We start from the raw sequence: 27,092 nt of genomic DNA on the forward strand, positions 1-27,092 counted from the left end.
CCCAGGCTGGAAGCACTTTGATGGCTTTTTGTGCTCATCAATTCAGACGTTCTCCTGGGGAAGGCCTTGGCTTCAGAGGGGGTGGGGCCCGCTCGGCAGGGTCACTGGCTTTCCCCTGTCCCATCCCATCTCTATCCACATTTCCACCCCGAGCCAGGCTGCATCGGTGGTTGCAAAAGGGACCTGGAGATGTTAGCAAACCCAGGCAGGAAGTAACAATGAGCAGATTCAACCTGGAAAAATGTGGCCCGATGCATCTGGGGATAAATAATCAGAAACACAAATACTCAGGTGGGAGGGAGATGCCTGGAACAGGAAGCAGCCAGACAGCATTTGGACAGGAGCTTGCAATGTGATCTAGTGACAAAGAAATTGCTGGGGGATTCATGAGCAGGACGCATGGAGGTGATACCCCAAAGAGAACACGGAAGGAACAGGGGCAGAGCCAAGCAGCTGTTCTTTGCCTCTCTGGAGGCCAGGACCAAGTGGATCAAGAGGCTGAGATGGTAGCAAGAGAGGTCTGGGTCAGACTCTAGAAAACATAGGTGATATTATCTAAGGTGATGGAGATGTCCTAAGGCCTGGCACATGGGCAGCCTATTTCAGAGGTGGATGGTGGGGGAAAAAAAAAAAAAAACCTTCAGACATCTGAGGCAGAGGAGTGTGTGATTCTGCAGAATGTGGAGCACTGACAGGCTTCTAGATGCCCACAGGAGACAGGAGATGGAAGAACCCCAACCATTAGAAAACCCTGAAATTCAAGATGTGGGGAAAGTCATGTGACCTATCCTGAGTCCGAGAGAAAGCTGAGAAAAGAGCTCTGATCTGCAGACGGCCAGACCCCTCCCTCCCCAGGTCCACAGGAAGATATTTTCCAATCCTCCTGTTGCTCCACTGCCTGAGACACAGGAGCCTCAAGATGAAGCTCCTGAGACAAATCTCTACGTACATTAGACCCAACGGGGCCAATCAAATACCTGCCATCTGACCTCCTCTTTGCCATCATATAGTTGCTCTGAAGGGATTTAGGTTAGACCTTAAGAAGGACTTCCCTCCTGAGTTTTGAGACACTGCATGAGTAAGCAAAACAGCCAATTTGTAATCTCTATTTCTAGAGTGGGTTTATAGGCTGGATTGTGCTTAGAGTTATATAAAGAGGAGGTACCCTCTTCAACCAAAGCACAGTAAGAAAGTTATAGTTTCACCTCATTTTAAACAAATTTGATACCTGAAAGTTCAGGTTCAAAAAAGCCGATAAATCAGGTTGATTGATCATGAAAAAAAGTCTCACTATAACAAGCTACATTAATACACTTCAATTTTGATGTGATTTTTTTTAAACGGTGTTTTGCATAGCATGCTAGACTTCTAGCTCAAATTAGGGCACCCAAAATGGATGACTTACCCAGGGGCCCAACAATAAAAGATCTCTGTGATTCCAGGTGAGTCTTTTCTGAGACCACCCAGCCTCAGGGAATGTGTCTGATGTGGGGTCTAACTTGGAGAGATTTCTAGGGACTCTAGAAAGAGCAGAGGGAAAAAGCAGCTGTCCTACAGGCGGGGTCTCTCCGGGGCATCTGAGCAAGCAGGCAGGAGCTGGAGTCTCGCCCTGGTCCGTGAGCCAGGCCGGGAGAGGAAGGAGGAGTAAATAGCATAGAAGATCACATCTAACTCACAGGTAGGTCATCCTGGAGGCCAGAAATACAGACAAGTTTTTGATGGGGCTTTGGGTGTGAGATGAAGGAACTAGCTTCTAACATACCCCAGTGGGCACTGTGACAAGCATTATCTCACTTCATCATTTGTTTCCTTAGCAAATATTAAGCTCCCTCTGTGTGATGTGCCAGTCTTCTTCAAAACAACCCAACCTCGTTATTTTTTACAGATAAGAAAACTGAAGTGATCTGAGACATGCTACAGTTTGTACAAAGGTTTGCATCACTTACTGGCTGAGCTAGGATTCAGATTCAATCCAGCATTCAAATGGGGTTTTCAATCAGAACTTTCTCCTTTGGAAACCCTCCCTCACTCCACCATCCATGGTTTTAGTCATTACAGCAAGATAGTTAAGATGTGTATAGAGACAGATACACATCCAGATATGGATATATGCATACAAATGCCAAGGTCTATACACACAATTTGCAATTACCCAAAACCATAGAGGTGACAGTACAGATAAGCCACAGCCTGGAGGGAATTACATTCTGCATTTGGGGAAGGGAGATCCCAGCATATCTGTGTAACTCCACCTGGCTTAGGCTCGGATTAATGACTGAATTAGCTTCCTAGCAGCAGGAGGGAATGACCCAGAATGCAAGAAACGAGGGGTAGATTAAGCACTTGCCCTCCGTAATCAGCCCCTACATGGAGGAAACCTGCTTGTTTACGTGGGCCATCTTGCATGACCCCCCAGCAATTCCCTGCCACCTGTTTTCTTCTTTCAACACTGACATCCCCGAATATGCCCTCGATGTGATCATCCTCTCCTTCATCCCAGGGCTCACATGAGCCTCTCTGCACTTAAGGGGTGTTCCATGCTAAATGCTGCCAGGTTGATACGGCATTAGGTGCAATGTAAGCGGTTTATGGAGATAAAGGATGGGGGGGGGTGCTCTCAAGGGCCATGACCCTTGCAAAAGGGAAGAGCCGGTCAACATGGTATGGTTTCCAGGACTCTCCTCCACCTGTCGATGCCTGATACACCATATACTGAAAGCTTTGATCCCTATTGGAAATGCAGCTGTAGCAACAGGGCCAGACTAAGGAGTCTGAAGGAGGACCTGAGCGTGCCCTGGAAGGAGGAGGGGAGCGCAGAAGAGGGAGGCTGAGCATGCCCAGGACAAATGTCTCGGCCCCACCATCCTCTCTCCTGATGCTCAAGGGCAGGACTAAGCAGGACACACTTCCAAGGATCATCCCAGCCCTGCTCCCAGTGGGTTGACATTCCACACTGGCTATTTTGTCCTCCCTGCCAGAGGCCCAAGGAGACTCTGGGCACCACACGGCCCTGACACTTCACAGCACTGGGTGATCTCTCATGGCTTGCAGTGTGGTCCCCAGCCTCGCCCTCCTGGGAACACTGGCTGCCTCTCATCCCTGCTAACTGGCTCCAGGTCCACACAGTTGTCTCAGGGGTAGTCCTGAGCAGTTTGAGCCTGTGGGTGACTAGAAGCTATTTGCAGAGATCCAGCAGCTCCTCACCCCACAATCTCCCATCGAGTCTGACTGGAGTGAAGGTGGGCATAACAGAGGGAACAAGCGAGAAGGTTTAGTAGAGAACACTCTCCAGTTCAGAACTCTTCTGTCTGGAGGAAGTGGAGTCCCCCTGCCAGAGAACCCCTGAGGACAAGCCAGGGGAGGTGGAGACCGCTCCTGACACAAGTCCATGGGAAACAGTGTCTGAGGTTTTTTTTTGCTGAAGCATTTTATAATCAGATCAAGGAGACTGGACTGACGTGAACACTGCCATCATCAAAGCCATGACAACAGTCACCATCATGCCCCACGGAATTAGGTAAACAGGGAAGGAGAGACCTGGAGAGAAAGGAAGGGTAGGAAGACAAAGAAGAACCCGCTAACGACCCTCAGTGCTAGACTTTGGTGACCCCAGCAGGTCACCACATCTCTGCAACATTGGACCAGAGGACAACCTGTGCTGGGGCTCAGTTTACCCACAGGTCTCCTGACCACCAGCCCTTTTCCTCCTCTCTTCTGTCTTCCCCCGTCCTTTGTCACACCTCTGGTTCCGTTTTGCTGCCGCCAGCCCTCTCCTCCAGTGGGCGGCTGTACGGGGGCTGCAGAGGCTCCAAATTGTTATGGTATTTTGTCCCCTGATTGGAAAAGGAGATACGAGAACCAGGGCAGTGCTGCTACTGAAGAAGTAGGACTAGGAGAGGGTGTGCGCTGAGAGACGGGAGCAACCTGCTGAGCAGGGCTGGGGAAAAGATAAGAGGGGCTCCCTTTCCTTTGGAAAGCATTCCCACCAACCCCCACACCTGGGACCTCCTCCTTCCGGAACAACTCCGCAATGTACTGTCTTTGCTAGAGGTTATGTTTGCATCGATTCGATAATATCGAGTATTTATTATGTGTCAAACACTGTCCCCCAAAATGAATACAATATAACCCCTATCTTCAGAGTCTTCAGTCTATCCAGGGACAAGCATGGCTAGAGATGCGGTCCTAAGCATTTTGGGAAGGTTGCCCAGCGTGAAATAAGGGCAAAAGATTATGGACAGGTACAACATAGTATCAAATGTTACTAATAAAATCATGAGAAAGTCTCTTTCCAATTATCCTGCAAAGATTGAGTTTCAGTTTGATGGCAAGGCCTCTAACCTCTGACATTAGCTAAGCTCCTTAACAAAGAGTGAACAGGCTCCAGCCTCAGACCCTCTACAGCTAGAAATCAGTAATGTCATTTTGCCTCTGTTGTGTTTATTTTGTAGTCATTGTCTACTTATTATCCAGTGATATGGGTTCCTCATTGTCTGTTTGTTTTTTTAAAGTACTCAGAATTGAACCCAGAGGTGCTTAACCATTGAGCCACAACCTCAGCCCTTTTAATTTTTTTGTTTGAGACAGGGTCTTACTGAGTTGCTTAGGGCCTCTCTAAGTTGCTGTGGTTGGCTTTGAACTTGCCATCCTCCTGGCTCAGTCACTGTGGGTTTTCCATTTCTGATAGACACAATATTCCCTTTCAAAACAAATTTGTTTCAAAAGTGAGCCAAATTAACAAAAGTATTCATCAAGTAATGGTACAGATAGTAGAAAATGGCTATGCCTAAAATCCTGACACTGGTAAGCAGCGATATCCAAAATCAGAATGATGGGTTCCAAATTGCTGAAAATTGTAGATCCTTTTGCTCAGGAAACAGAGAAAGAAGCAATTAGAATATGTGTCTTGAATAGTTAACTCTCTGATGGTGTGTCTCTTGTTTCCCAACTGGATGGTGTGCCTCCTCCTTTGGGGATGCCTAATCTATTCATTAGACAGTTTCATTCATTCTGAAAATGAAGAAAAGTCAACTCAGCTCCTAGGGTGGAAAAATGGAAAATTAAAGCACAAAGGAGAACAACTTGGGTCTATTTTATGACACTTTATAGTTGATGATCTCAGGTAAGAAAATGTACCCAGCATTGCTAAGAACCTTACACAAAGACATCCAAGAAGCCAGCTCTTCACTCTCCACACCTGAAGTTCTTCCTACTGTGTCACACTGCTGGAGAAGTCCAGGTGTGGAAGAGCAGAAGTCACCTCCCAAAATAACCACTCATTCTTGAATCTTCCGCAGCACAGCTGGGACACCCAGACCCTACTCACAGGCCGTGGTCTGGGCGCGTCCTTCCCAACTCCACAGTGCAGAGTGAGAACAGTACATAGCAACACACACAACACTGTAACCACGGATGGGCAGTGAGTTCAGGGAGCCAGCAACAAACCCATGCAAACTCCAAGGGCCCCGGGGTTTCTGTTCTGAAGCCTTTGGGGGCCCCTGGGTTTGCATCTGACAACAGAAAACAAAACAACAGAACAGCACACGGATCAAATCCCACCCCTGACTTCCTATTCCTGAAAAGGTGCTAAACCCCATAGGCCTTCTCTGAGGCCTGAGCCACCTCGACCCCACAAAGGCCTGTGGATGAGCTAAGTGTAAGTTCCCTGGGCTGCAAGAGCTCTGACAGAAGGAAGGAACACAGCTTGGACAGAAATAGCCTCAGCCAGACAGACCACAGCCCTTGACACCAGAGAATAATCCATTCCTCAGTGGAAACCCAGCGATCACCTGGTCCAGACCTGACTCTGACCCCTGGACAGCTGGGCTGGATAGAGAGTCCAGCTGCTGGCCACATCAGAGTGGAACATAGCAGATGAAACTGCCAAACCAGCAACGCCCCAGGACTGGGGTTCACGTTCTGGGAGGCATCAGAATGTGCAGGATTCTCTAAGAGCCATGAATGACAATGTCTATCAATCTTGCTGGGAAGATTTACATATCCTCTGATTTTATTTTAATTTTTATTTATTTATTTATTGGTAGCGGGGATTGAACCCAGGAGCACTTAACCACTGAGCCACATCCTCAGCCCTTTTTATTTTTTATTTTGAGACACGGTCTCAATAAATTGCTTAGGGTCTCTCTAAGTTGCTGAGGCTGGCTTTGAACTTGCGATTGATCCACCTGTCTCAGCCTCACAAGCTGCCTGGATTACAGGCGTGCACCACCATGCCCAGGTATATCCTCTGATTTTAGCTGAATCCCTGGGCAATTCAAGAGGGAGGAGGGAAGGCAAGTTCTCCAAAGTGCACCTGCTATGTTCTGTACACAGTGATGTGGCTGACTCTGCCTGCTTTCTTCCTTTTACCTCCATTTTAACATCAGTTTGTTTTCTCTTACAATCACAGTACACAGACAAGGGAAGGCTGGAGTACATGAGGTGACCCATAGCTTGTGTTGGTGGCCTGGATGTAAACAGAAGCATTATCGCCCCTGGAGATAATGTCACTCCACAGCAACCTTCCAATCCATTTGCCCCTTTGTTCATCTAGAACAGGAGTCAGCCTTTCAAACAGCATGCATCGTTCAGTGCTGTAGGTCACAGAAGGGCAGAGCAAGGGGCCTTGGAGACACACAGAAGATGGCAGGACACCCACAGGCCATGGTGTTCCTCACTAAACCCTTTACAAAGAGCCTTAAAATACCAATATGATTAATTCCAACATTCAAACAAGAAACAACTTAGAGAAATCTATAAGTGATCCAAAAAAAAAAAAAAATCACAACCTGAACTGAGTTGTGAAGTTAAACATAATCAGCCAATTCCACATCTTTTCTATGAATGTTCTTTCCCTTCTCCACTCTCCTTCTTCCCCTCTACAAGTACTTACTGGCAGACAAGGAGTAATAGCTTCCAAAGTTTTAACAAAAAGATATGTAAGAACAAACTTCAATTAAGGAAGTTATCTTTATTAATATCATTATTTAATAAATTAGGAAAACCTATCTTTTCTTTTTTTTTAAATTTTGGTATAGGCTACCTCAGTCCAAGACTGTCAGATTCACAGTTCGAGAGTCCTTGATTTCTGCCCAACTTTCTCCTTTTTCAGATGGAAACTCAAGATCCAGAAAGAAGCCAGGAGGTGGCAAAGCAGAACCTGGAACCTGCATATCCAGTGCTCAGCTCACTCTCAGATTGGGTCTAGTCATAGCAAGGACCAAACCACAAGTTTCCAAGTGCATATAGTCACGCTGGCCCAGTGTGGCAGCTGTAGTGAGTAGAAGCTCAGCTGATGCCAAGTGACCCACAAACCAAACACCTGCAGAGAGACAACTCAGGAGCCTTCTCTGAGCCAGGCAGTTCCCAGACAGCAGCTGGGGTTGTCCCCATCTGGTCTCTCTTCACAGGCAGCCAGGCAAGACTGCCACCCACTGTCTGAGGCCTCTCCTAGGTTTTGCGAGATATGATCAAGGGTCTCTATTTTTGAGCCATGGAACCCTAGGACAGACAGATGGAACACATGGACCACTTCTCAGAAAGCCTTTAAATGTATAAAATGGCCATGAAAGCTAACAAAACAAAATCCGTACTTATCAAAAATTTTAACAAATTTGTGATAGAGTAATATGCTTACTTCTTAATATCAGTGCATTAAATAATAAGACCTAGCAGCAAATCTAAAAAGTGTCCTAATTTGAAAGTAGAGGAGAATGTAAATGTTTTTGAAGGTATGTGCAATGACTACAATATGACAAATCTACATATCACTTCCATAGGTGACAAAATCACAGAAACTTGAAGTACTATAGGATTTTGTCTACATCCTCATTTGTGATAACTGCTAAATCTTAGTTAAGTGTCAATGAAAATAAAGATGCAGTTTCCTACCATCCAAGTTTATGAATTCTACCCCTGAATTCTATTTACAAAAATCATTAAGAGTTAAGAAGCCCTGTTGCTGCCACATTGGTCCCAGGGTCATTAGTGACAAGATGAGCAGGGGTAGCAATGAGACCTTTCCTGCAGTGAGGGGGCACTTAGGGCTGAAGCAGCCCCAAGCACCACCTTCGACATCTATCAAGCACCGAATAGATCCAACGTGTTTATCTTCACACCACAAAGGGCCAAAGACTCTGCCACACCCCACAAACACTTCGGCTAAACCCTCTAAACGTGCATGGTCCACACTGGCATCTCAGCATGCTGATAGTGATCAGATAAGGGCAGGGAACACAGTCCATTCCCCTCTGCGGGGACCCCCAGCATCTGGGGTAGGGACAAGGAAGGTGATTTAGCCAACAGCTCTAAGGCAGGGTCAAGACTTCCTCGAGTCACACACCCCCACACACAACCCCAGGATTCTCTCCACAGCACTTAGACCTCATCATGTGATTCTCCCCTATCAATTCTGCGTCCCCTTGAAGACAGGGACCATGTCTCTTTTCACTTCTGTGTCATCTCCCAGCCCATCCCCTGGCACCTAAGAGGTGCTCCATAAATCACTAAAGCAGAAGAAAGCAAGCCTGAGAAAGAGCCTGGCAGGTTCCTCCTGGTAGCGCTTTCCCGTTCCCTTTGCCATTGTAACGACCGCCCAAGAAGCCTCAAAGACCTGGAATTTTCAGGTGACAAAGCGGGACTTCTTTCTAGATGTGTGTCTCAGAGCCCAAAACATCCAGTAATGCCATGAAGAAGAATGATTGACAGGACTGAGACCAACTGTTCCCAAGTCTCTCTTCACCAACTACAGAGGCTGCTGTAAATGCATGTGGGAACAGGAATGATACTCAGGATATCTGACAATCAGCACAGCACATAGTTAAGGCAAGAACAGGTCCCAGTCACCAACACCCAGTGTGGTCATAGCAGGAACACCAGGGGATACCAGCTTTGCAGGAAGGTAATAACTGAGCTACAAGGAAGACCGACCTAATAGAAGGAAGTTAACTCCCTTGACTAATGTGCTTACATAGGCTTCCTATCATCAATGGTTAATTTGATTAAGGTATTAACTAGCACCACCATGACCACGTGCAAGTCATATCTTCTCTCTGGATTTCAGTTCCCACTCTCAGATGGAATTGAAAAAAAAAATTACCTCAAACCTTACAACTCTAGGGCTCTATGATCCAATTTTCTCATACATATCATGTATCTGTTACCAGAAAGACCCTGGTAACAGAGGAAAATCAGAAAAACACACAGCCAGTAGAGATGGGACCCAGGCCAGGTCCCTTAGCAAGGACAATTGTGACTTCACTGATCTATGCCCTCTGGGATCACAGGATGGGACATGGCAAATCAAAGCCCAGAAACTTCCTTTTATCCCCTTTTGAGGGATCCTGCAGACCACCAGAAATGCCCATCCATAAATGAAAGATGATAGACATAAAGGACTTGAAAAGGGACCCACCCTGCCTCTCTTTGCCTGCTTTTCTTGACTAGACCCACTGCCCAATTCCATTCAATTTTTGGACAATGCTCATTTATCTCCAAGGTGGAGTGAGTGGATAGGCCAAACACCCCTCAGGTAAGTTATTTTAAGAAAATATGAGGAGTAGGAATTGGAAGAGCTGGTTTCAAGGCCCAGCCACGCTATTCTCCAGCTGGATAAAGTACTTCCCTGTCCCCTAGTCCATGGGAAGGGTCAATAGCTGCTCTACTTACCTCAGTGGATTTGCTAAAGTGAACAAATGAGAAGATGGAATGCTTGTTTATATCATCATCATCATCATCATCATCGTCATCATCATCATCATCTCATTAGAAAAGGAAATAGATACTTAACCAGGTTTGGGGGACTGGACCCCTTCCTTCCTTTCTCCTGCCTCCCACCCCAGGCTGCCCCAGTCCTGCCCTCTGAAACCTGATCCTGCCTGTCCACCTGTGGCTCAGCTCTCAGCTCTGTGGTCCCAAGGGCAGGGCTACAGGGGCTGTCTTTGTTGTGTTATTGAAGCTCCCTTGGGATAGAAAAGAGACAGTTGAGAAGCCCAAGGCTCTAGATGCTGCTTGGGGGAGGGAGGTTAGTGGGACAGGAACACATCCAAGACCAGAGGGAAATCATCACGTTTTCCCTAGTCATTAGGGCATGTTAACAGCAGTGTGGCTGCTAACCACACTCACAATAGTGCAGCAGCCATCACCAAGGAGCAGTGTGGACTTGGCATCATTGTAAACTCACGTATCACTTCCCCTGCCTTTACTATGGCCCCTCCACCCCACTCCTGAGGAGCGATAGACTGATTTTATATGGCATCAACGCAGGCCTCGGGACGTCCAACCCATAGAAATATACCACTGCCCTCACTCCAGCACCCAATGGTCTGCTTTCTGTGGATGCCCCAGGCAAAACAATGGGCTTGAAGACTCCAGAGGATACTGTCACCCTAAAAGACAGAACATCAGGTTTTGCTAAGGATTCGAAGTCCTAGTTTCCTCTAGAAAAGCAAAGTCAAAGCAAGAATTGGGCATTCTAAGAGGAGGAGCTGGTTAGATATGAGCTCTATAAGAACCTGAGAGACAGAGGCAACTCTAAGGACTGCACCCAGGAAGCTGTTTATTATACCACATAAGGGGAGATGTGCCGAGGTTGGCCTGGTGCTTCTGAGAGGCCACAGCAACCTCCAAGGGCAAAAAGCCCAGGGTCTGGTAGTTCACTGCTCTGGCACTATACGCTTCTCTGGAAAGGGAGGGCAAGGTATCTCATATCTCCTCCTTTGGAAAAATAGCTCCTGGCCCCTGAAGAGAACCTCTGTGGATTTGGGGGAGGGAGAAATAGGAAACTCCTACAAAGGGCCTAGCAACTCTCCCTGGGACGAGAAAAATCCGAGGAGGTCTGAAGCTCAGATGAGATTCAAATCTCAGATGGATAACTTAGTAGCAATGTTACCTTGGCCAAGTCACTTAGCCTCTCTGAGCCTCATCTCCTTAAAAAGACTGTAATAACACCTACGTGTAGGATACGCGTGAAGACTAATTGATCAAATCCAAGAAATAGCAAAAATGTGCCTTAGGAAGCACACAGAAGATAGTAAAGTCAATTTCCGTCCTTAAAACCACACATTAAACTTGTTTTAGTCGCCTTTTTCACTGCTGTGAGTAAAGGACCCACCCAGAACAATCACAAAGGAGGTTTCAGAGGTCTCAGTCCATAGACAGCTGGCCTCATTTCTTGAGACTGGAGGTGAGTCTGAACATCACGGCAGAAGAGCGTGATGGAAGGAAACAGCTCACATGTTGATCAGAAAGCAGAGCGAGAGCTCTCCCCTTGCCAAATATAAATATATACCCCAAAGGCATGCCCCCAATGACCCACTGCCTCCAGCCACATCCCACCCACCTTCACTCACCACTCAATTAATCTCGTCGTGTGATTAATTCACTGATTGGGTTAAGGCTTTCATAACCCAATCATTTCACCTCTGAACCTTTTTGCATTATCTCACACAGGAGCTTTTGGGGGGCAATTCACATATAAACCACAACAAAACTCTGAAGACAGAGAATTTCCCAAAGTTACTACCACCTCATTCCAAAGACCCTAGAGGACAGATGGTCCTATCAGCTGTTTAATCAGGTGTAGAAAAGTGTTCCTGGAAAGGAGGTGAGAATGGGGGTGATGACAGAGGTCGAGAAACAGAGGCTGCTGGTTTTAAGAAAGTGAGATGCATTCCTTGGACTCAGTGCAGTGATTTGGGTTGAGGTGAGAGATGCCCAGGCTCTGCCAGGCCCACAGGGTCAGGATCAGGTGTTAGAGACAGTCTATGATTTGGGGGAGGGGTTTCCTTTCTGCTGAGAGAAGGATTTGGGTCCCTCCTGGCTTCCCACCTGACTCCAAGTGGGGAAGGAGAGCTTAGCCTCTTGAATGGAGTGTAGCCCTGGAGCCTCCCAGCTGGCACATTGTCCTCTCTATGCCTGAACCTGCTGAAATAACCCATGTGCCTGCTGCAGATGCCAGACCACACCACACGATGCCAGCTTCTGCCGTCAGTTCTCTAACGCCCAAATCCCAGGAACACTAACCCTGAACAGGTGCGCACCTGGCCTCCTTTTCAATGCTCTTTCCTCCATTCCCAGTATCAAAGACCTTACTGCCCGCAAAGTTGGAATTGCCAGCCATGCCTGCTGGAATTCTAGGGCCTAAGGGCAGGGGAAGTTCATGCCTCAAAGTGCACAAACACCTCTCCTGGCCTCCCACATGCATGGCACTGTGCCTTGCTCTGGGGTTCCCCCCACCCCAGGTGGTACCCATGCATCTGAGCCTCTGTCTCTGTCCTGCTGGCTCTTTGGGTCAAGGCAGGAGGTTTGGAAGATAGTGGGAGGAGGTGGGAAGGTCAGACCTCCCAGAGCTGTCACAAGAGGCCCATTCAGCTCACCCTCTCTATAGCCCCAGCAGGACAAGAGCAGACTCACTCTGGAAGTTCAAGCCTAACTACACCTCCTTAGTTGCTTAAACTGGCCTCCCATTTGGAAGGGCTTCCTATCTCCAAAGAGATGGCCCTCAATTATATGAATTGGTAGTAAGTAAGGGTTCAAGTGTCTTTGTCACTCATAAGCATTTCCAGGGATGTCTCCAATGAAATTCCAATCAAATGGTCAAAACTAAGAAAATATAGAGGCACATTGTAGCACAGTCATCTGATAAAATACAGAAACATCTTTAAAATATGAAGGCAGACAATATCAATACGTGGAAATATGCACAAAGAATGAAAAACTAAAACACCAAAGGAAAGTACACACCAATTGTCCGCCTGTCAAAAACTTGCCCAGATATCAACCAGGGTTGGAAATGAATTCTGAAATTCAAAGTTTGGTGGGTACAAATTATTTTGACCTGAAAGTCTAAGTGAATAATTTTTAATGTGTCTCTGACAGAGACCCATTTCCTCTCCATTTACTTTAAAGTCAAAATGAAATCAGAGCCTAAGACAGCCCCGCCCAAAAGGTGGGGAGTCCCAGCTGAGCAGGTAGGGCTGCACCTGCTCATCAACTGTTGCCAGCTGCAGTCAGGCAAAGTCTCCCTCCCATGCCCCCACCGCTGCTCAAGGCCAAGGCCAACCACGTTGACATGGAGAAGAATTGTTCAGAACTTCACAGGCCCCAGCTGATGGATCCCCAAACAGTGTTTGGCACAAAGATGGTGCTGAGGAAGGGAGGGAGACCAAGAAAATCATGGAATGCCAGTCCTGAAGGAGGTGACAATCTATTTTCAGCCCTGTTTGGGTTGGCCCACCTAAGCTCCCTTTACTATTAGGAAATGACTCAGTAAACTCCGGTGGCTGCAAACTGCTTTCCCATTAGAGATAATGGATGGGACGTACATGCAGAATGTGAAGTGTCTGAAAATCACAGTGCTGAGAGGAAAAAGGAAACAATAAGCTATAAAACAGAGTGCTTTTATGTAAATTTAAAATACATACAGTTCTGAGAAACTGTCACCACCAAAAGGAGCCTAAGAGAACATGACTGCTAAGTGTAATGAAGTGTCCCAGCTGGCATTCTAGAATAGAGGAGAGTTTTAAAACTAAGGAGCCAGGCATGGTGTAATCCCAGCAACTCAGGAGTCTGAGGCTGAAGGATTGCAAGTTCAAGGCTAGTCTCAGCAACTAAGGGGGATCCTGCCTCAAAAATAAATAGGGGTTGCAGGTTCAGTGATAGAGGGCCTCTGGGTTCAATTCCCGATACCACAAAATAAATAAATAAAAATAAGAAGCTAAAGCAATATGCATGAAGCATGGATGTTAGTTAATTATAATGTATTAATTATAATGGTTCATTAATTGTAACAAATGATCCATACAAATAAATGTAAGATGCTAATAAGAGAGGAAACTGGGTACCAGGTAGGTGTATAGGAACTCTCTGTACTATTTCTTTTCTTCTGTAAAAATAAAACTATTCAAAGTAATAATGTCTATTTTTAAAATGAAAAACAAAATTGCATACAGCAATAACAGTGCTATACATTTTCCAGAACCACGATGCACTGGAATGATTGCCTGTGGAGGGAGTGGGCAGCAAAGAGTAAGGGGAATGTTACAGAAATATGCAGTTCCTCTGCAGATCAGCAATAATAATGTGCCATGGTCAAGAAGGACAATTAACTCTTCACTGTGAGGTTCCACTACCATCATAATAATTATGATGAGGGGCCTGGGGAGACTGCACAACCTGGAATCCTCATAAAGGAGAAGAGTTTAAGTGGGCCTTGAAGTCAGAGGTGGGAACTGGGAGGGAGGAGCCCTGAGTGGTCATACACGAGAAACAACAATCCAGGACATGATACATGCCCCCTCTAACAACAGTCAGCCTCAGAGCTACCCTGTGCCCTCCCGATTCCCAGCCAAAGCCAGGAATATCCAGGAGCAGCCAAAGTGAAACATGCTAGAGAGCAGGGAAGACGAACAGAGACGCTAGCAGAAATCGTGAGAGGGACCAGGACAGACCCATTTGAATTTTAAATTTGTAGTATAAACATATCCCCCATATTGAATAGGGCATACTCATAATAACTTAAAGAAGTTATTCTTTTTTGAGGGGCGGGGGCACCAGGGATTTGAACTCAGGGGCACTCTACCACTGAGCCACATCCCCAGCCCTATTTTGTATTTTATTTAGAGACAGGGTGTCACTGAGTTGCTCAGCATCTCGCTGTTGTTGAGGCTGGCTTCAAACTCATGATCCTCCTGACTCAGCGCCCCAAGTCACTGGGATTACAGGCGTGCACCACGGCACTCTGCAAGAAGTTATTCTTTGTTGTTCTGAAATTCACATTTAACTAGGCACCATGCATTTTTATTCACCAAACCTGGCAACTCTAACAATAACACTGACTCATTGTTACTAAACATTTTAGCTAGTTGCCTTGTTATCTAAATACTTTATTTAGTTGTCTTGTCTCAGCTTCCTAACAACCCAGTGAAGAATGTATTATTCCCTCTTTACAGACAAGCAAACTTCAACTCAAAAGGATCATGTAACCTAGCCAAGGTCCCGAGGCTGACAGAACATATATCATCAGCCCTCCGAGACCACCCTCTTGAGCATGACACATGCCATTTTCCAACTGAGCCCCGAGCAAAGCCTTGACCTCCACTTCCTGAGACCCCACAATAGGCAGATAGATTGCAGCTCCCACAGAGGTGGTGGGAGCCAAGAGTTCTTTGCATGACCCTCAGAACATACCACTGCCTTGAAGAAACCTCACCAGAACTCCAAATGGAGGCACCAAATAGCTTTGGGTTCAAAAAGTGAAAATCAGTAACCCCACAGCAAGAGAGCCCACTCTGCCTACTGGAGGGAATGCCAACCCCAGAGGAGCATCTCCTACCTGAGAGGTCTGGATAAGCAACAGAGGTTGGCACCAAAAGGACATGAGCCCAGATGCATGACATCCACCAGGGGACAGAGGAAGAAAGGAATGATCTCTGGGGGTCCCTCCCAATCTGAGGATAGTATTAACTTGAATCTTACCAAATAGATTTCAGATGAGAATGACAGCTGAACCTTAAGCATAATACCTTTTAAAATAATTATAATGAGCACCAATTGAGTACCTACTATGTACAAGACATTGGGCTAAATGTTTTCATTGCCCCATCTAATGGTGAGAGATGTAAAAACCACCATTCAGCAAGGCATCCATTATTTTGCAGATAAGGGGACTGAGACTCAGAGAAGCCACTCAACTAACATTTATTAAGCATCTTACTATGTGCCAGACCCTGTCTTAAGTGCTGGGATGTAGCAGCCAACTAAACAAGATCCCTGCTTCCCTGCTTTCATGGAGCTAGTGGGGAGAGAGAGAGAGAGAGAGAGAGAGAGAGAGAGAGAGAGAGAGAGAGAGAGAGAGAGAGAGAGAGAGGGAGATATCATGTTACTCTAAATAGCAGGGATAAGTGAGGTGAAGAAAAATAAAGCAGGAGCAAGGGACAAAAAATGACAGGAGTGAAGATATGTCATCAGGGGTACTTAGGGAAGATGTTTGGAAGGAGATAAGATTGGAGCTGAGACCTGAAGGATGAGCATACACAGATCTGGACAGAGGGGACCCCCAGCACAAAGACAAGGCAAAGATAACCTAGCCACAACTGAGAAAAGGCTGATGGCTAGGAATAGAGTGTGGGACGGTGACACAGGTAAGTGAGGGATTTGGAGGAAATAACAAAGACAGATCATTTTTAAACCATCAGTGTGGATAAATGGATGGACAAGTGGATGGATGGATGGGTAGATGGAAAGAAGGAAGAATGTATATGTGGGAGAAAGAATTTCCATGGATTCTCTTGGACTGTCTGCTGACCAGAGGTGATGTATACATAGCTTACAAGTCGGTAAAATATGTCCTATCAGTTCCCCAGAATGTCCCTCAACAGCTCCTTCAGGGAGCCAGAACTGACACTCTCCTTAGTTAAGGAGATCCCTTTATCTCCACAGAGGGATTTAGACCCAAAGTTCAGCAGGCAAACCAGGTCTTCATCCCAAGGAAACATTATGGAGAGGGCTACCAGATGAGGCCTTTAGGAGAGAGATTCCAGAAGCAGAGTCTTGCCTTCAGTCTCTAACCAGGCCAAATCCAGGGAGGAGACTGGTACACCATGGCCATCCCACTGCCACCTGGAATCACCTAGGCAGCAATACTAAGACCTTGGGCAAGAAAATCTGGGTTTCCCAGGAAAAAAAAAAAAAAAGAAAGAAAGTACCATCTGCCAGGACAAAGCCAAGGCTCCCTGCAGGTGGCACCGACTACCAAGAGCCCATCCGCCCCGAGGCTCTTGCCTTGGACAGCCTCACCTCCAAGTCCTTCTCAAGCTCCAGCCCAGCAGCCATCAGGTTGTGCTCAAACTCCTCCCGCTGCTCCCTCCTCTCCTCCTCCAGGGCATGGAGTGGCCCCAGCTCAATGTCACCGGGGCCCCCAGCGTGGTGTTCCTTGTTTGTCTCCCCATTGGAGATGACTGCCAGAGAGTGGCCAGGAGAGCCTTGGCCCAGGTGTGCCCCGCGTTTCCGGTAGTGGTAGGCAAGCACATAGTCCACCTTCCTCTGGTTGTCGTGGAAGTGCATGCGGCTCAGACGGGCCTCGGAAGACACAGGCTCGTTGGCATCTAGGTAGTTATTGATAACCTGGCCAGAGACAAAAGGACGGGGATTGTGAGTTCCAGTGAGTAAGGGGATGAGTGTGGAGACAGCTACCCTTGTGCTCATGGACATGGAAGTAGACTAGGAAGCAAATCCCTCCAATCCCAGAGGCCCTGGCCGCCCCAGTGCAGGAACAGAGCAGCCTGAGTCCATCTGTCACACAGCCCACACAGCCCTCCACCCACTCGTCTACAGTCTGGACATCAGTGCTTCACACACACTCCACCATCCTTGCACACAGATATCACCTCCACAGACTGCACACCTAGCAGCAGCAGACCCCAGCACATCCACACTGCCCCCCCACCCACACACCCACTCCTGCATGTGCACACTGTCACCTCCATCCACATCCTCCTGCACTGCCACTTCTGCACACATGTAAAGGAATCTACAAATACATGCATCTCCCCTCCACGTGCACTGTGACACACCCACACACACTTACCTCCCTTCAGATCTGCACACTGGCCTGCAAACACTCCATGCATTCACACACACACACAGAATACTCACGGGCAGGTTCTCTGGATCCATTGGAACAAAGGCCAATTTCTAGTCACCTGGCCCCCCCACAGGAATTCACTCGACACTCTGCCCTTCACAGGCCCACATCCTCTTCTTCCTCCTCCTTTTCAGTCACTGGTGAGGACCCTGTCAATGACAGCAGCCAATGACAGCAGCAGGAGGAACTGGCTCCTTCTCTCTTCCACTCCAGACTGGGAGGTGGAAAGAAGAGGAGGAGAGAGAACAAGGCGGAGCAGGGCTGAGACCTGCCTCCCTCCCTTGGGTGTTTCCCTGTTTTTTTACTGGTTTGATACCCAGCTGCCTCTGCAGCCACCTGAGAGGTCACCCAGGCAACCAGATGAAGTGCCAGGCACAGGGGAGAGGCTCAGAGTCACAGAGGCAGAGAAGACAGGTTCCTCGGGCCTATGGGACGAGAGCCAGGGTGTCTGCAGACTGACAGGTGGGATCACCTGGCCTCCCACACCTCCTTTCTGGACCCTCCCCTAACCAAGAGAATCACTGTTGCTGGGAATTACCTCACTTAGAGGGAGAAGAGAAAAGGGCCCTAATAAAAGCCCAGGGTCTCACACAGGTACACACACCAGCCCCCAGCTGGAGGATCCCCCAGGTGAGAAGCTCCCTTGGGGCCTCTGTTGGGGTGGGCCCACTACCAGTACTCACAGAGCTGCTGTGGGGGCTTTCTCCACCAGAGCCCTGGCCAGAGTCTCTGCTGGAACTGCCCTGTGGATTCTGGGTCTGGGGACCTGGCACCTTGAGGTACTGCTGTCCATTTGGGGGGCCCTGGCACCCTCTGACCCCTGTCCGAGGGCTCAGCCTGCGTGGAGAGCCAGGGAGCAGAGGGAGATCTGTGAGAGGGAAAGACAAAGAGACAAAACAACTTCAGACGAGGGGAAATGCAAGATATTGAGAAACTGAGGCATTGAGGAGGAAAGCCACCCACGGCCCTAAGAAAATGGCTCATGTTTTCTTACAGCCTTAGTGAACCAAGTTCACACTGGTTACAGAGGAGTAAAAGGAAGTAGGAAAACACACACACACACACACACACACACACACACACACACACACGCCTCAAGCTGCCATCAGGAGATCCTTCCAATCATGATCTCTTGCCTTGTGCCTTTCTCTGGGGACCAGGGGGCAGTGTGCACGCAAAAGGGATGGAACCCCAGGGCCTGGCACATGTTAGGCAAGCAGTCCACCCCTGAGACACTGTCCTTAATTTTTCCTTTGGAACATGGGGGTTGGCCATGGTGTCCACTGTCTGGGACAAGAAGAGAGAGGTGGCAGTATCAGGCAGGCAGTATCGGGGGAGGGGGTCACTGTGTGAACCGATGACAATGGCTTAGGCCTTAAGGCTTCACCCCAGGAAAGCAAAGCCAGCAGCACACCCCCATGGAGAAAGCAAGGACACACAAAGGGTGGGTCTACTTGGGGCAGAGGCATCCTCTGGATGGGGGCCATCCTCCACAACTCTTGATGGGTCCTCGTGGACCTGCTGCTGCCTAAGCTAAGACCTCAGAGGCCCACAGTCCTTTCTCAGCCCTCCCTGAGTAAGCCTTCCAAAAATCCACAGTGAGAGAACAGGGCTTTTTCAGAAAATTCCTGATATTGCCTCCTGGAGGGAAAAGACCCCTGTAGGAGATAGAATTGTGGAATGTTAGAAATGGAGGGGATGAGAGATTAAACACTGCAGCTCCACTTTGCACAGAGGAGACGTGAGTTGATCAGGCTCAATCTAGTCCCACGTCTGAGAAACACTTTGAAGCAAAGCAGCATGCCACTGTACCTGGCCTTAAACCTCAGCTTTGCCATTCAGTAGCACTGTGACTTCTGAGCCTGTCTCTTTAGCTGTGAAATGAGAATCCCAAACTTGCAGGATCCAAGTGAGAACAAAAAGAAAAGAATACATTCAAAGCATACAGATGGTGTGAACCAATTAAAAATAAGTAAATAAATAAATAAAAATAAATGACCTTTAATAAAAAAGCATCCAGAACAGCGATTAGCCTCTGAGCAGGCAATAAAAGGTGGTGGTGATTATAATTAGTCTTCCTATTTTCTTTTTTAAGCTCTATGCAAGCAAAAATAACACCTTAGACATCCAGCTCTTTCCCAAGCACCTGCTGAATGAATGAATGGATGGATGAAGGAATGAAACAACAGAAAGCAGCTGTGCTGGGTTTCTTGCAACAGCTTTGGATCTGTCACTGACTTGTGCAGCAGCCCCATCTGTGCTCAGCTATCTGCTGGACAGTTCCAGGGAGCCTAGAACATTTGGTCCCTGCACTTGAGAAACATAACCTCTTTATGAAGATGGAGCTGCATGCTGGAAACGTAATTGTGACCTGCAGGATAAAGTTCCATAACTTATTCCTGTAGCATGAGCTCTTGTCTGTATCATGGGCAAGAAGTGAAAGAGGTGGAATTGAGCCCAGAGCTGTTCTTGAGGGGTGGTGGCTTCTGAAAACCAGGCAGGCCAGCAAGGCCCTCCCCAGGGGGAGAACACAGAAGGACAGCACTGGACATGTGTGCTGGCAGGGCAACAGGGGTCCTCCAGCTCAGGACACTAGAGAAGAGGCTTCTTCCCTTGGGCCTTTCTGCATGGCTATTCCCCACCTGGCCCAGGGCAGAACTTGGAACAGATGACTCTTCCCTACAGAAATCCTCAAAACCTCTGTTCTGCAAAGCCCAAGGCCGTCTAGATACATAACTGGGCAGTGATGAGGATGGCACTCAGTCCAGGACCACCCTTCTTTGGCAGCTGTTTTCAGCTGTGATTCAGGGTAGCTCACACTCAGAGGCAAACCAAAGCTTTGGTCAGGCTACAGTGCATTAGCTACCTGCGGCTTGAGGCTGACATCCCAGAGCCTCACTAGCCATCCTGGCCACTCCTTCTGCTTGCTCACTGCCACATGTCTCACGGCTATCAGGGGACTGCTTTTATGGCAGCCTCCCCATTCCCCAGAAGGTAGAACACAACATACAGTTCAGCCATCCTGCTCCAGAAAGGCATTCTAAGTGATAAGGACACAGATGTGGGAAACGAGAGAGCTGGCTTGCACCATGAGAGAAGGCTGAAGGGGGTGAGTGCAGCCTGGCCATCAGGAAGCATGGGCCAGGTGGTCACACACCTAGAGGATTCCCTCAGAAGCTAGAAGAAGTGCATTGAGGTCAATGAGAAGTCAAGGCCATTGTACACAGCATGGGTTAACCCCCTGGAAATAACCTTTCATTTGCCATTCTTGCTGTCCTGAACAAGAGATCCCTGAGTGTTCATGGCTATGGCTGTCCTGAGGGCAGAAAGTGTGGCTCACCCATCTCTGTATTAATCAGTTGGATTTCCCCAGGTCTTTCAACACTCTCACTCTTTCCCTGGGTTCTCTAATACATCCCTGAGACTGTCATTGCCATCTGTGACTGATAATTCCCCAGTTTACTTTAACCTTGCTCTCTCCTCTAGAGCCCAAGTGCACACATTGCCCTGCCTTCTTGGCTTCTATACTTGTATGTTTCAGAGTCTCTCAAAGTCAACATGCCCAAGAGCAAACTGACTATGTTCTCCCAACAGGATTCTTTTTCAGGGTTCCCCCATTCCTATCAATGCTCCATTCTACAATCAGTTTACAAGCCAGAAATCTAGGAGCAGCCTCAATAACCCTCTTCCCTAATACCCTGTATCCAATTTGTCAGTAATCCTATGACTTTTACCTCCTAGAACATGAGCAAAACACATCTGTTTTGTACTTCCATGACTTCTTCTCATTCCCAATGTCTCACCCTCAGCACCTGGATGAGATAATGGCATCCTAACAGGTCCTCCTGCCATCACCCTTGCTCCCTCTCACTGTTCCCCATAATGCAGCCAGGAGGTCCTTATAACATGTCAATCTGGCCAAGACATCCTCTTGTACAGAACTTTCTGGGGCTTCCCACTAATCTTAGGCTGTAAGACCCTGCACAATAAGGCCCTGCCCACAGCCGCACCTCAGTGCTCCCCATATCTTGCTGGTTCCAGCCATACTGCCCTGCTTTCAGGCACCACACTCCCTTGTAGCTCAGATCTTATACATGTTTTTCCATTGGCCTAGAACACACATCCCCCGTACTCTTCATCTCTAGTTGTGGGCCACCTATTATTTTGGTCATTAGAAAATTCCCAATCCACCCACCCCCTTCACCCTCAGAGGGATCTTTTAAAATTACACATCTTTTTTTTTTTTAACATTTTTTTTTATTTTTTTTTATTGGATGTTCACAACATTACAAAACTCATGACACATCATATTTCATAGATTAGAATCAATTGGGTTATGAACTCCCATTTTTACCCCAAATACAGATTGCAGAATCACATCGGCTACACATCACATTTTTACATACTGCCATATTAGTGACTGTTGTATTCTGCTACCTTTACTATCCTCTAAAATCCCCCCTCCCCTTCCCTCCCATCTTCTCTCTCTACCCCATCTATTGAAGTTCATTTCCCTCCATGTTTGTTATCCCATTCCCCTCGTAAACTCTTCTATATAATTTTGTATTACAATGAGGGTCTCCCTCCATTTCCATGTGATTTCCCTTTTTTTTTCCTCCCTTTCCCTCCCGCCTCATGTCTCTGTTTAATGCTAGTCTTTTCTTCCTGCTCAGCCTCACTGTTCTGCTCTTAGTTGCTCTCATTATATCAAAGAAGACATTTGGTATTTGTTTTTTAGGGATTGGCTAGCTTCACTAAGCATAATCTGCTCTAGTGCCATCCATTTCCCTGCAAATTCCGTGATTTTGTCATTTTTTAGTGCTGCGTAATATTCCATGGTATATAAATGCCACATTTTTTTTATCCATTTATCTATTGAAGGGCATCTGGGTTGATTCCACAGTCTAGCTATTGTGAATTGTGCTGCTATGAACATCGATGTGGCAGTATCCCTGTAGTGTGCTCTTTTAAGGTCTTCAGGAAATAGTCCGAGTAGGGCAATAGCTGGGTCAAATGGTGGTTCCATTCCCAGCTTTCCCAGGAATCTCCATACTGCTTTCCAAATTGGCCGCACCCGTTTGCAGTCCCACCAGCAGTGTACAAGAGTACCCTTTTCCCCACATCCTCGCCAGCACTTGTTGTTGTTTGACTTCATCATGGCTGCCAATCTTACTGGGGTGAGGTGGTATCTTAGGGAATTACACATCTTTTAAATCCACTCCTTGGCTCAAATATTTCCTCCATTGCCAGTATAATGTCATTACTATAAACTAAAAGGTGGTCCATATACAATCCACTCTACACATCCACAGGTCCCACATCCTTAGATGCGACCAAACACAGATCAAAATACTTGTGGCAGGCATGTATACTAAACATATACAGACTTATTTTTCTTGTCAGTATTTCCTAAATAATATGGTCTAGCAACTATGTGCACAACATTTACATTTTACTAGGTATTATAAGTATATGGAAATAATTTCAAGCATATGGAAGGATATGCATAGATTCTATGCAAACACTGCACCATTTTATATAATAGGCTTGAGTACCCATGGATTTTGCTAATTGTGGGCAGTCCTGGAACCAACTGGCTCTGTGGATATCAAGGGACAACTGTATTCTCCAATTCTGTCCCCACCTGCTCTCCTTCTCATTCCCAATGACTCTGAAATTAATGTGTTTCTGAAAATTCTTACTTGCTCCATTTATGAAGAACTTGAAGAATTGTGGATCCACAGACACACTTCATAAGGGGGCCTATACTTTTAGAGTGTGGGGAGGAAATGAAGGGGATGGCAGTGTTCTGATCTTGGCCTGCTATTTGGAGGCCACACAGCGTGTCTCAGAGTGGTCACAAGTTGATAGTCTTTTCTCAGGACAAGAATAAAGCAATCAATAAATCTCAAAATGAGCTGGGATTGCATGGAGATAGCACAAGGGCAGGTGCTATGGCCAGTGAACAAGCACTGGGTCCATTTCACCATTTTGTTCTCCCTTTCTACTCTACAACTCTCACTTTCACAACCAGCACCCTGAGCCACAGGCAAGCCCGGGGTACCCTTGGCTCTTAGTCATGATGTTACTATAATTTTGGAGAAAGAATATATTTTCTCTGAGCTTAGTTTTTAATTCTGTGGTTGGAGGGTTAGTGGGGTGGGGGGGTCATTATTGTATCCTTTTCTCCTAGGGTGAGTGGAATGATACAGCAAGAGAAAAGATTAAAATTCCTTGGGAGAATATGAGCTATGGAAAATGCAAGGAATAATTATCAAATCCTCCTTCAAGGCACAAGTGCCTGTCCCTTCAACTGCCTCTTCCTACACTGATTTCTCTGCTCCATCCAGCTGCTCTGCTCCAAGCCCCGACCTTCCCTGTCTCTCCTACCTACTTACCTATTTTCCATCCACTTCCTCCTGGACATTTGCCAGTTCAGGTAGGAGAAGCACTTGTTGTTATCCACTTGTTGGTCCAAGGAAACTGATTTCCTGCTCCTCCAAGACCACCACACAGATTTTTATCCTCTACATTCTTAAGCTATTTTAGATCAGTGGTGCCAGGGAGGAACTCTGTCCCTTCTAGTTTGAGGCAATTCTAACTTTCACACTTAAGAGAGCTGCAGGTTCCTTAGATTGCTCTACAGAGGCAGATGAAGAAGCAGCAAGATCAGAGATTTTAAAAGAAGTAAACATAGGCTAAAGGGAGAGGCCTGAATCTCAAAGAAAAAAACAGGCAGATCCCATTTCCAGAGGCCTCCCACGGCCTGGCCTCTCACTGTCTCCTTCCCAGAGCTTGTCCAAACCTCTCCCCAATTTTGGTCCCACCTTTTCTATCCCTCCACTTTCCCATTAGTTGTCACGGTCTTTGCACACCCATTCCTTCATTTAACTACAGGTTATCTTGTCCAAAAAGCTAACTTGCACCAAAGTGCAAAGAGCCCATGCTAACATCCTCCGACAATGTAAGTGAAAATTAAAACATGAGTACGCCCTACAGATGTCACTAGGCCCACACACTAACGGGGACAGAGGTCTTAGTCTGAAAGTATCATCCTTGCTGCACCATGAAACTGCGAGGCAGGAGTTCTGTCTGGGTTCTTCAACTCATGCTGCGCTGGGACAGCTTGGCAGAAATCTCCAAGTTCACTACACAGGATTAGAAGAAAGAGTCTTTCCAACAGGGGAGAAAGGAAGGAATCTCTCCTTGCATTTACAATGGAGGACTAGCAAGAATAAAAAAAAAAGCTTAAGCAGTAGTTATGGCAAAGAGACCAGAAACACAGTCAGGAACGAGCTGGGCAAAGCCCAAAGGAAGTGGGCTCACCAGGCACGAGGGTGAAGGGCAAGGTGAGTCATCAAGTCCTAGGAGGTTTCCAGGGCCTCCCAGAGAGAGGACTGTGAGAGGAGGTTTCTAGAGGGAGCTCAGGCAGCAGGGGTTACCCTCAGAGTTTCCCTCTTGGCATTATTAGTCTCATTGCTAACCACTAGTGAGTGAAATACAAGGGGCCCAGGAAAAAAGAACAGATTCCATCAGCGCATTTCAAGGCCACTACATTTCAAGACCAGATAGGCCCAGGGCTGCTCTGGGGGAGACAGAGTATCTATAGTCTCCCAGATCAAGAATGAGGCAGACCCTCTTGGAAGCCTCAGAGAGACCTGGGAACTTTCCTATTTGAAGGCCTCACCCTGGAACCCTTCTCAAGCACAGATGTTCCTGACTTATGATCAATATATTTACAATTTTTCAACTTTACAATGTTGTGAAAGCATACCCACACAACCATTCTGTTCTCACTTTTAGTATTCATCAAATTACATGAAATAGTCGATGTTTTGTTATAAAATAGGCTCTGTGCTAGATTATTTTGCCTAATACAAGCTAATGTAAGAGTTTGAGCTCATGTAAGGTTGACCAGGCTAAGCTATGATGTTTGGAAGGTGAGGTGTATTAAATGCATTTTTGACCTACAATATTTTCAATTTAAAATGAGTTTATTGGGATGTGATTCCATTGCAAGTCAAGGAATATCTATATCCTAGAATTTCATTTCATTTAGAACCAGTATTTATGCTGAGTCTTGCCTTCCTTTTCTGTAAGAATTTGACCTAGGTCAACCAAAATTTGAGGCTCCAGGCTTACAATTTGGCTCTGCTGATCACCCCACTCCCTACCCAATAGGTCTTGCAACTTCCTCTGCTTCTGAATGTCATCAAACCTAGTAGAAGGATGACCCTCCAGTTCCCTCCCACAAAAGAACAATTTGTGGGGCTGGGATGGAGCTCAGTGGTAGATCACATGCCTAGCATGCACTAGGCAGTGGATTCAATCCCCAGGACCATCAAAAATTAAAATAAAAAAAGACTGAAGCTATAACTAAGTGGTAGAGCACCTGCCTAGCATGTGTAAGGTTCTGAGTTCAATCAAAAGCACCATATACACACACAAGAAGAACCATTTGCAAATCTGCCTCCTCGCCCCTACTTATCAAAGTCTTAGCTCAAAAACAGTCCTTTCCCCTCCCCAGTCCCCAACATTCCTTTCCTGATCATGACAATGCCACAGTTTGCATCCTTACCTCATACCTGGAGAGAAGCTGTCCTCCCTGCCACTAACCCTGCTTCCCTTCCATCCTCAGCTCACACAGCAGCTTGAGTTACTGACCATGTTACTCCAACCCAACAGCTTTCCACTCTTGTTGGATCAGGACCAAAACCAGTATGGCAAATAGGACCTTTGTGGTCTGGTTCCTGCCTACCTGTCTAGACTGCTCTTTGGCTCCACCCTCATTCACTCTCTGCCTTACTCCTGCATTTTTGTCTTTCCCTGTGTTTCACTCACCATCGCATTCTGAGCACACACTTGGCCATTCCCAGGGAGGGTGGGGTATTGCATATAATATTTCATACCCCTTGTTCATTCATTCCAGAGTCATTTCAACTGCAAAGCATTTCATAAAACATTGGGAAAACAGGCCAAACAGAAAACAATCCTTCCCGCCAAGCCCTAGATGTTCCCAAGAAAGAAAGATTAACACAGAAGGAAGGCAGACCAATGAGAAGGCAACCTTAGGAATGGGAAAGGAGCCAAAGTTGGAGTATAAACAAGAATCTATAGAAGCCAAAGTCCTTAGTTCTGCCTAGAGCTATCAGGAAAGGCCCCCAGAGAACATGAACTTTGAAACTCATCTAGAAGAAAGGAATAGGCATCTGCCAATGGGCAAGGAAAGTGGGAAGATTCCAGGGAGAAAATCAGTCATTTGTCTGGTCCTGTGCAACCAATCTCTGGGATTGACTGTTTTGAATTATTGAACTTCTGAGAATGAAGACTTACTCCCTCCTCATGCTCCCTTATCACCCAGAGTTCAAACAGGTGATCACTATGTGGTGGGGCTGGTGGGCTGTTGAGAGCCACAGCCAAAGGGGCCCCAGCAAACTTCCAGCTGTCAGCA

At 46.9% G+C, this 27,092-nt stretch overlaps 1 protein-coding gene across 1 annotated transcript in view; it reads right to left on the bottom strand.

The window, feature by feature from the left end:
- The window catches only part of ANO2 (anoctamin 2), a 347,356-nt gene extending 328,904 nt beyond the window's left edge, over nt 1-18,452 (bottom strand). The window contains exons 1-3 of the mRNA XM_081309365.1: nt 18,325-18,452; nt 17,653-17,790; nt 16,795-17,121 (exon numbers count right to left, since the gene is read on the bottom strand). Of these exons, the coding sequence (XP_081165491.1) occupies nt 16,795-17,121; nt 17,653-17,673 (348 nt within the window). The 5' untranslated portion in view covers nt 17,674-17,790; nt 18,325-18,452. The remainder of the gene's footprint in view (nt 1-16,794; nt 17,122-17,652; nt 17,791-18,324) is intronic.
- Between the last annotated feature and the right edge of the window lie 8,640 nt (nt 18,453-27,092).

The sequence above is a fragment of the Spermophilus citellus genome, assembly GCF_964194105.1.
Source record: "Spermophilus citellus genome assembly, chromosome: 10".
In the NCBI taxonomy this organism is placed as follows: domain Eukaryota; kingdom Metazoa; phylum Chordata; class Mammalia; order Rodentia; family Sciuridae; genus Spermophilus; species Spermophilus citellus.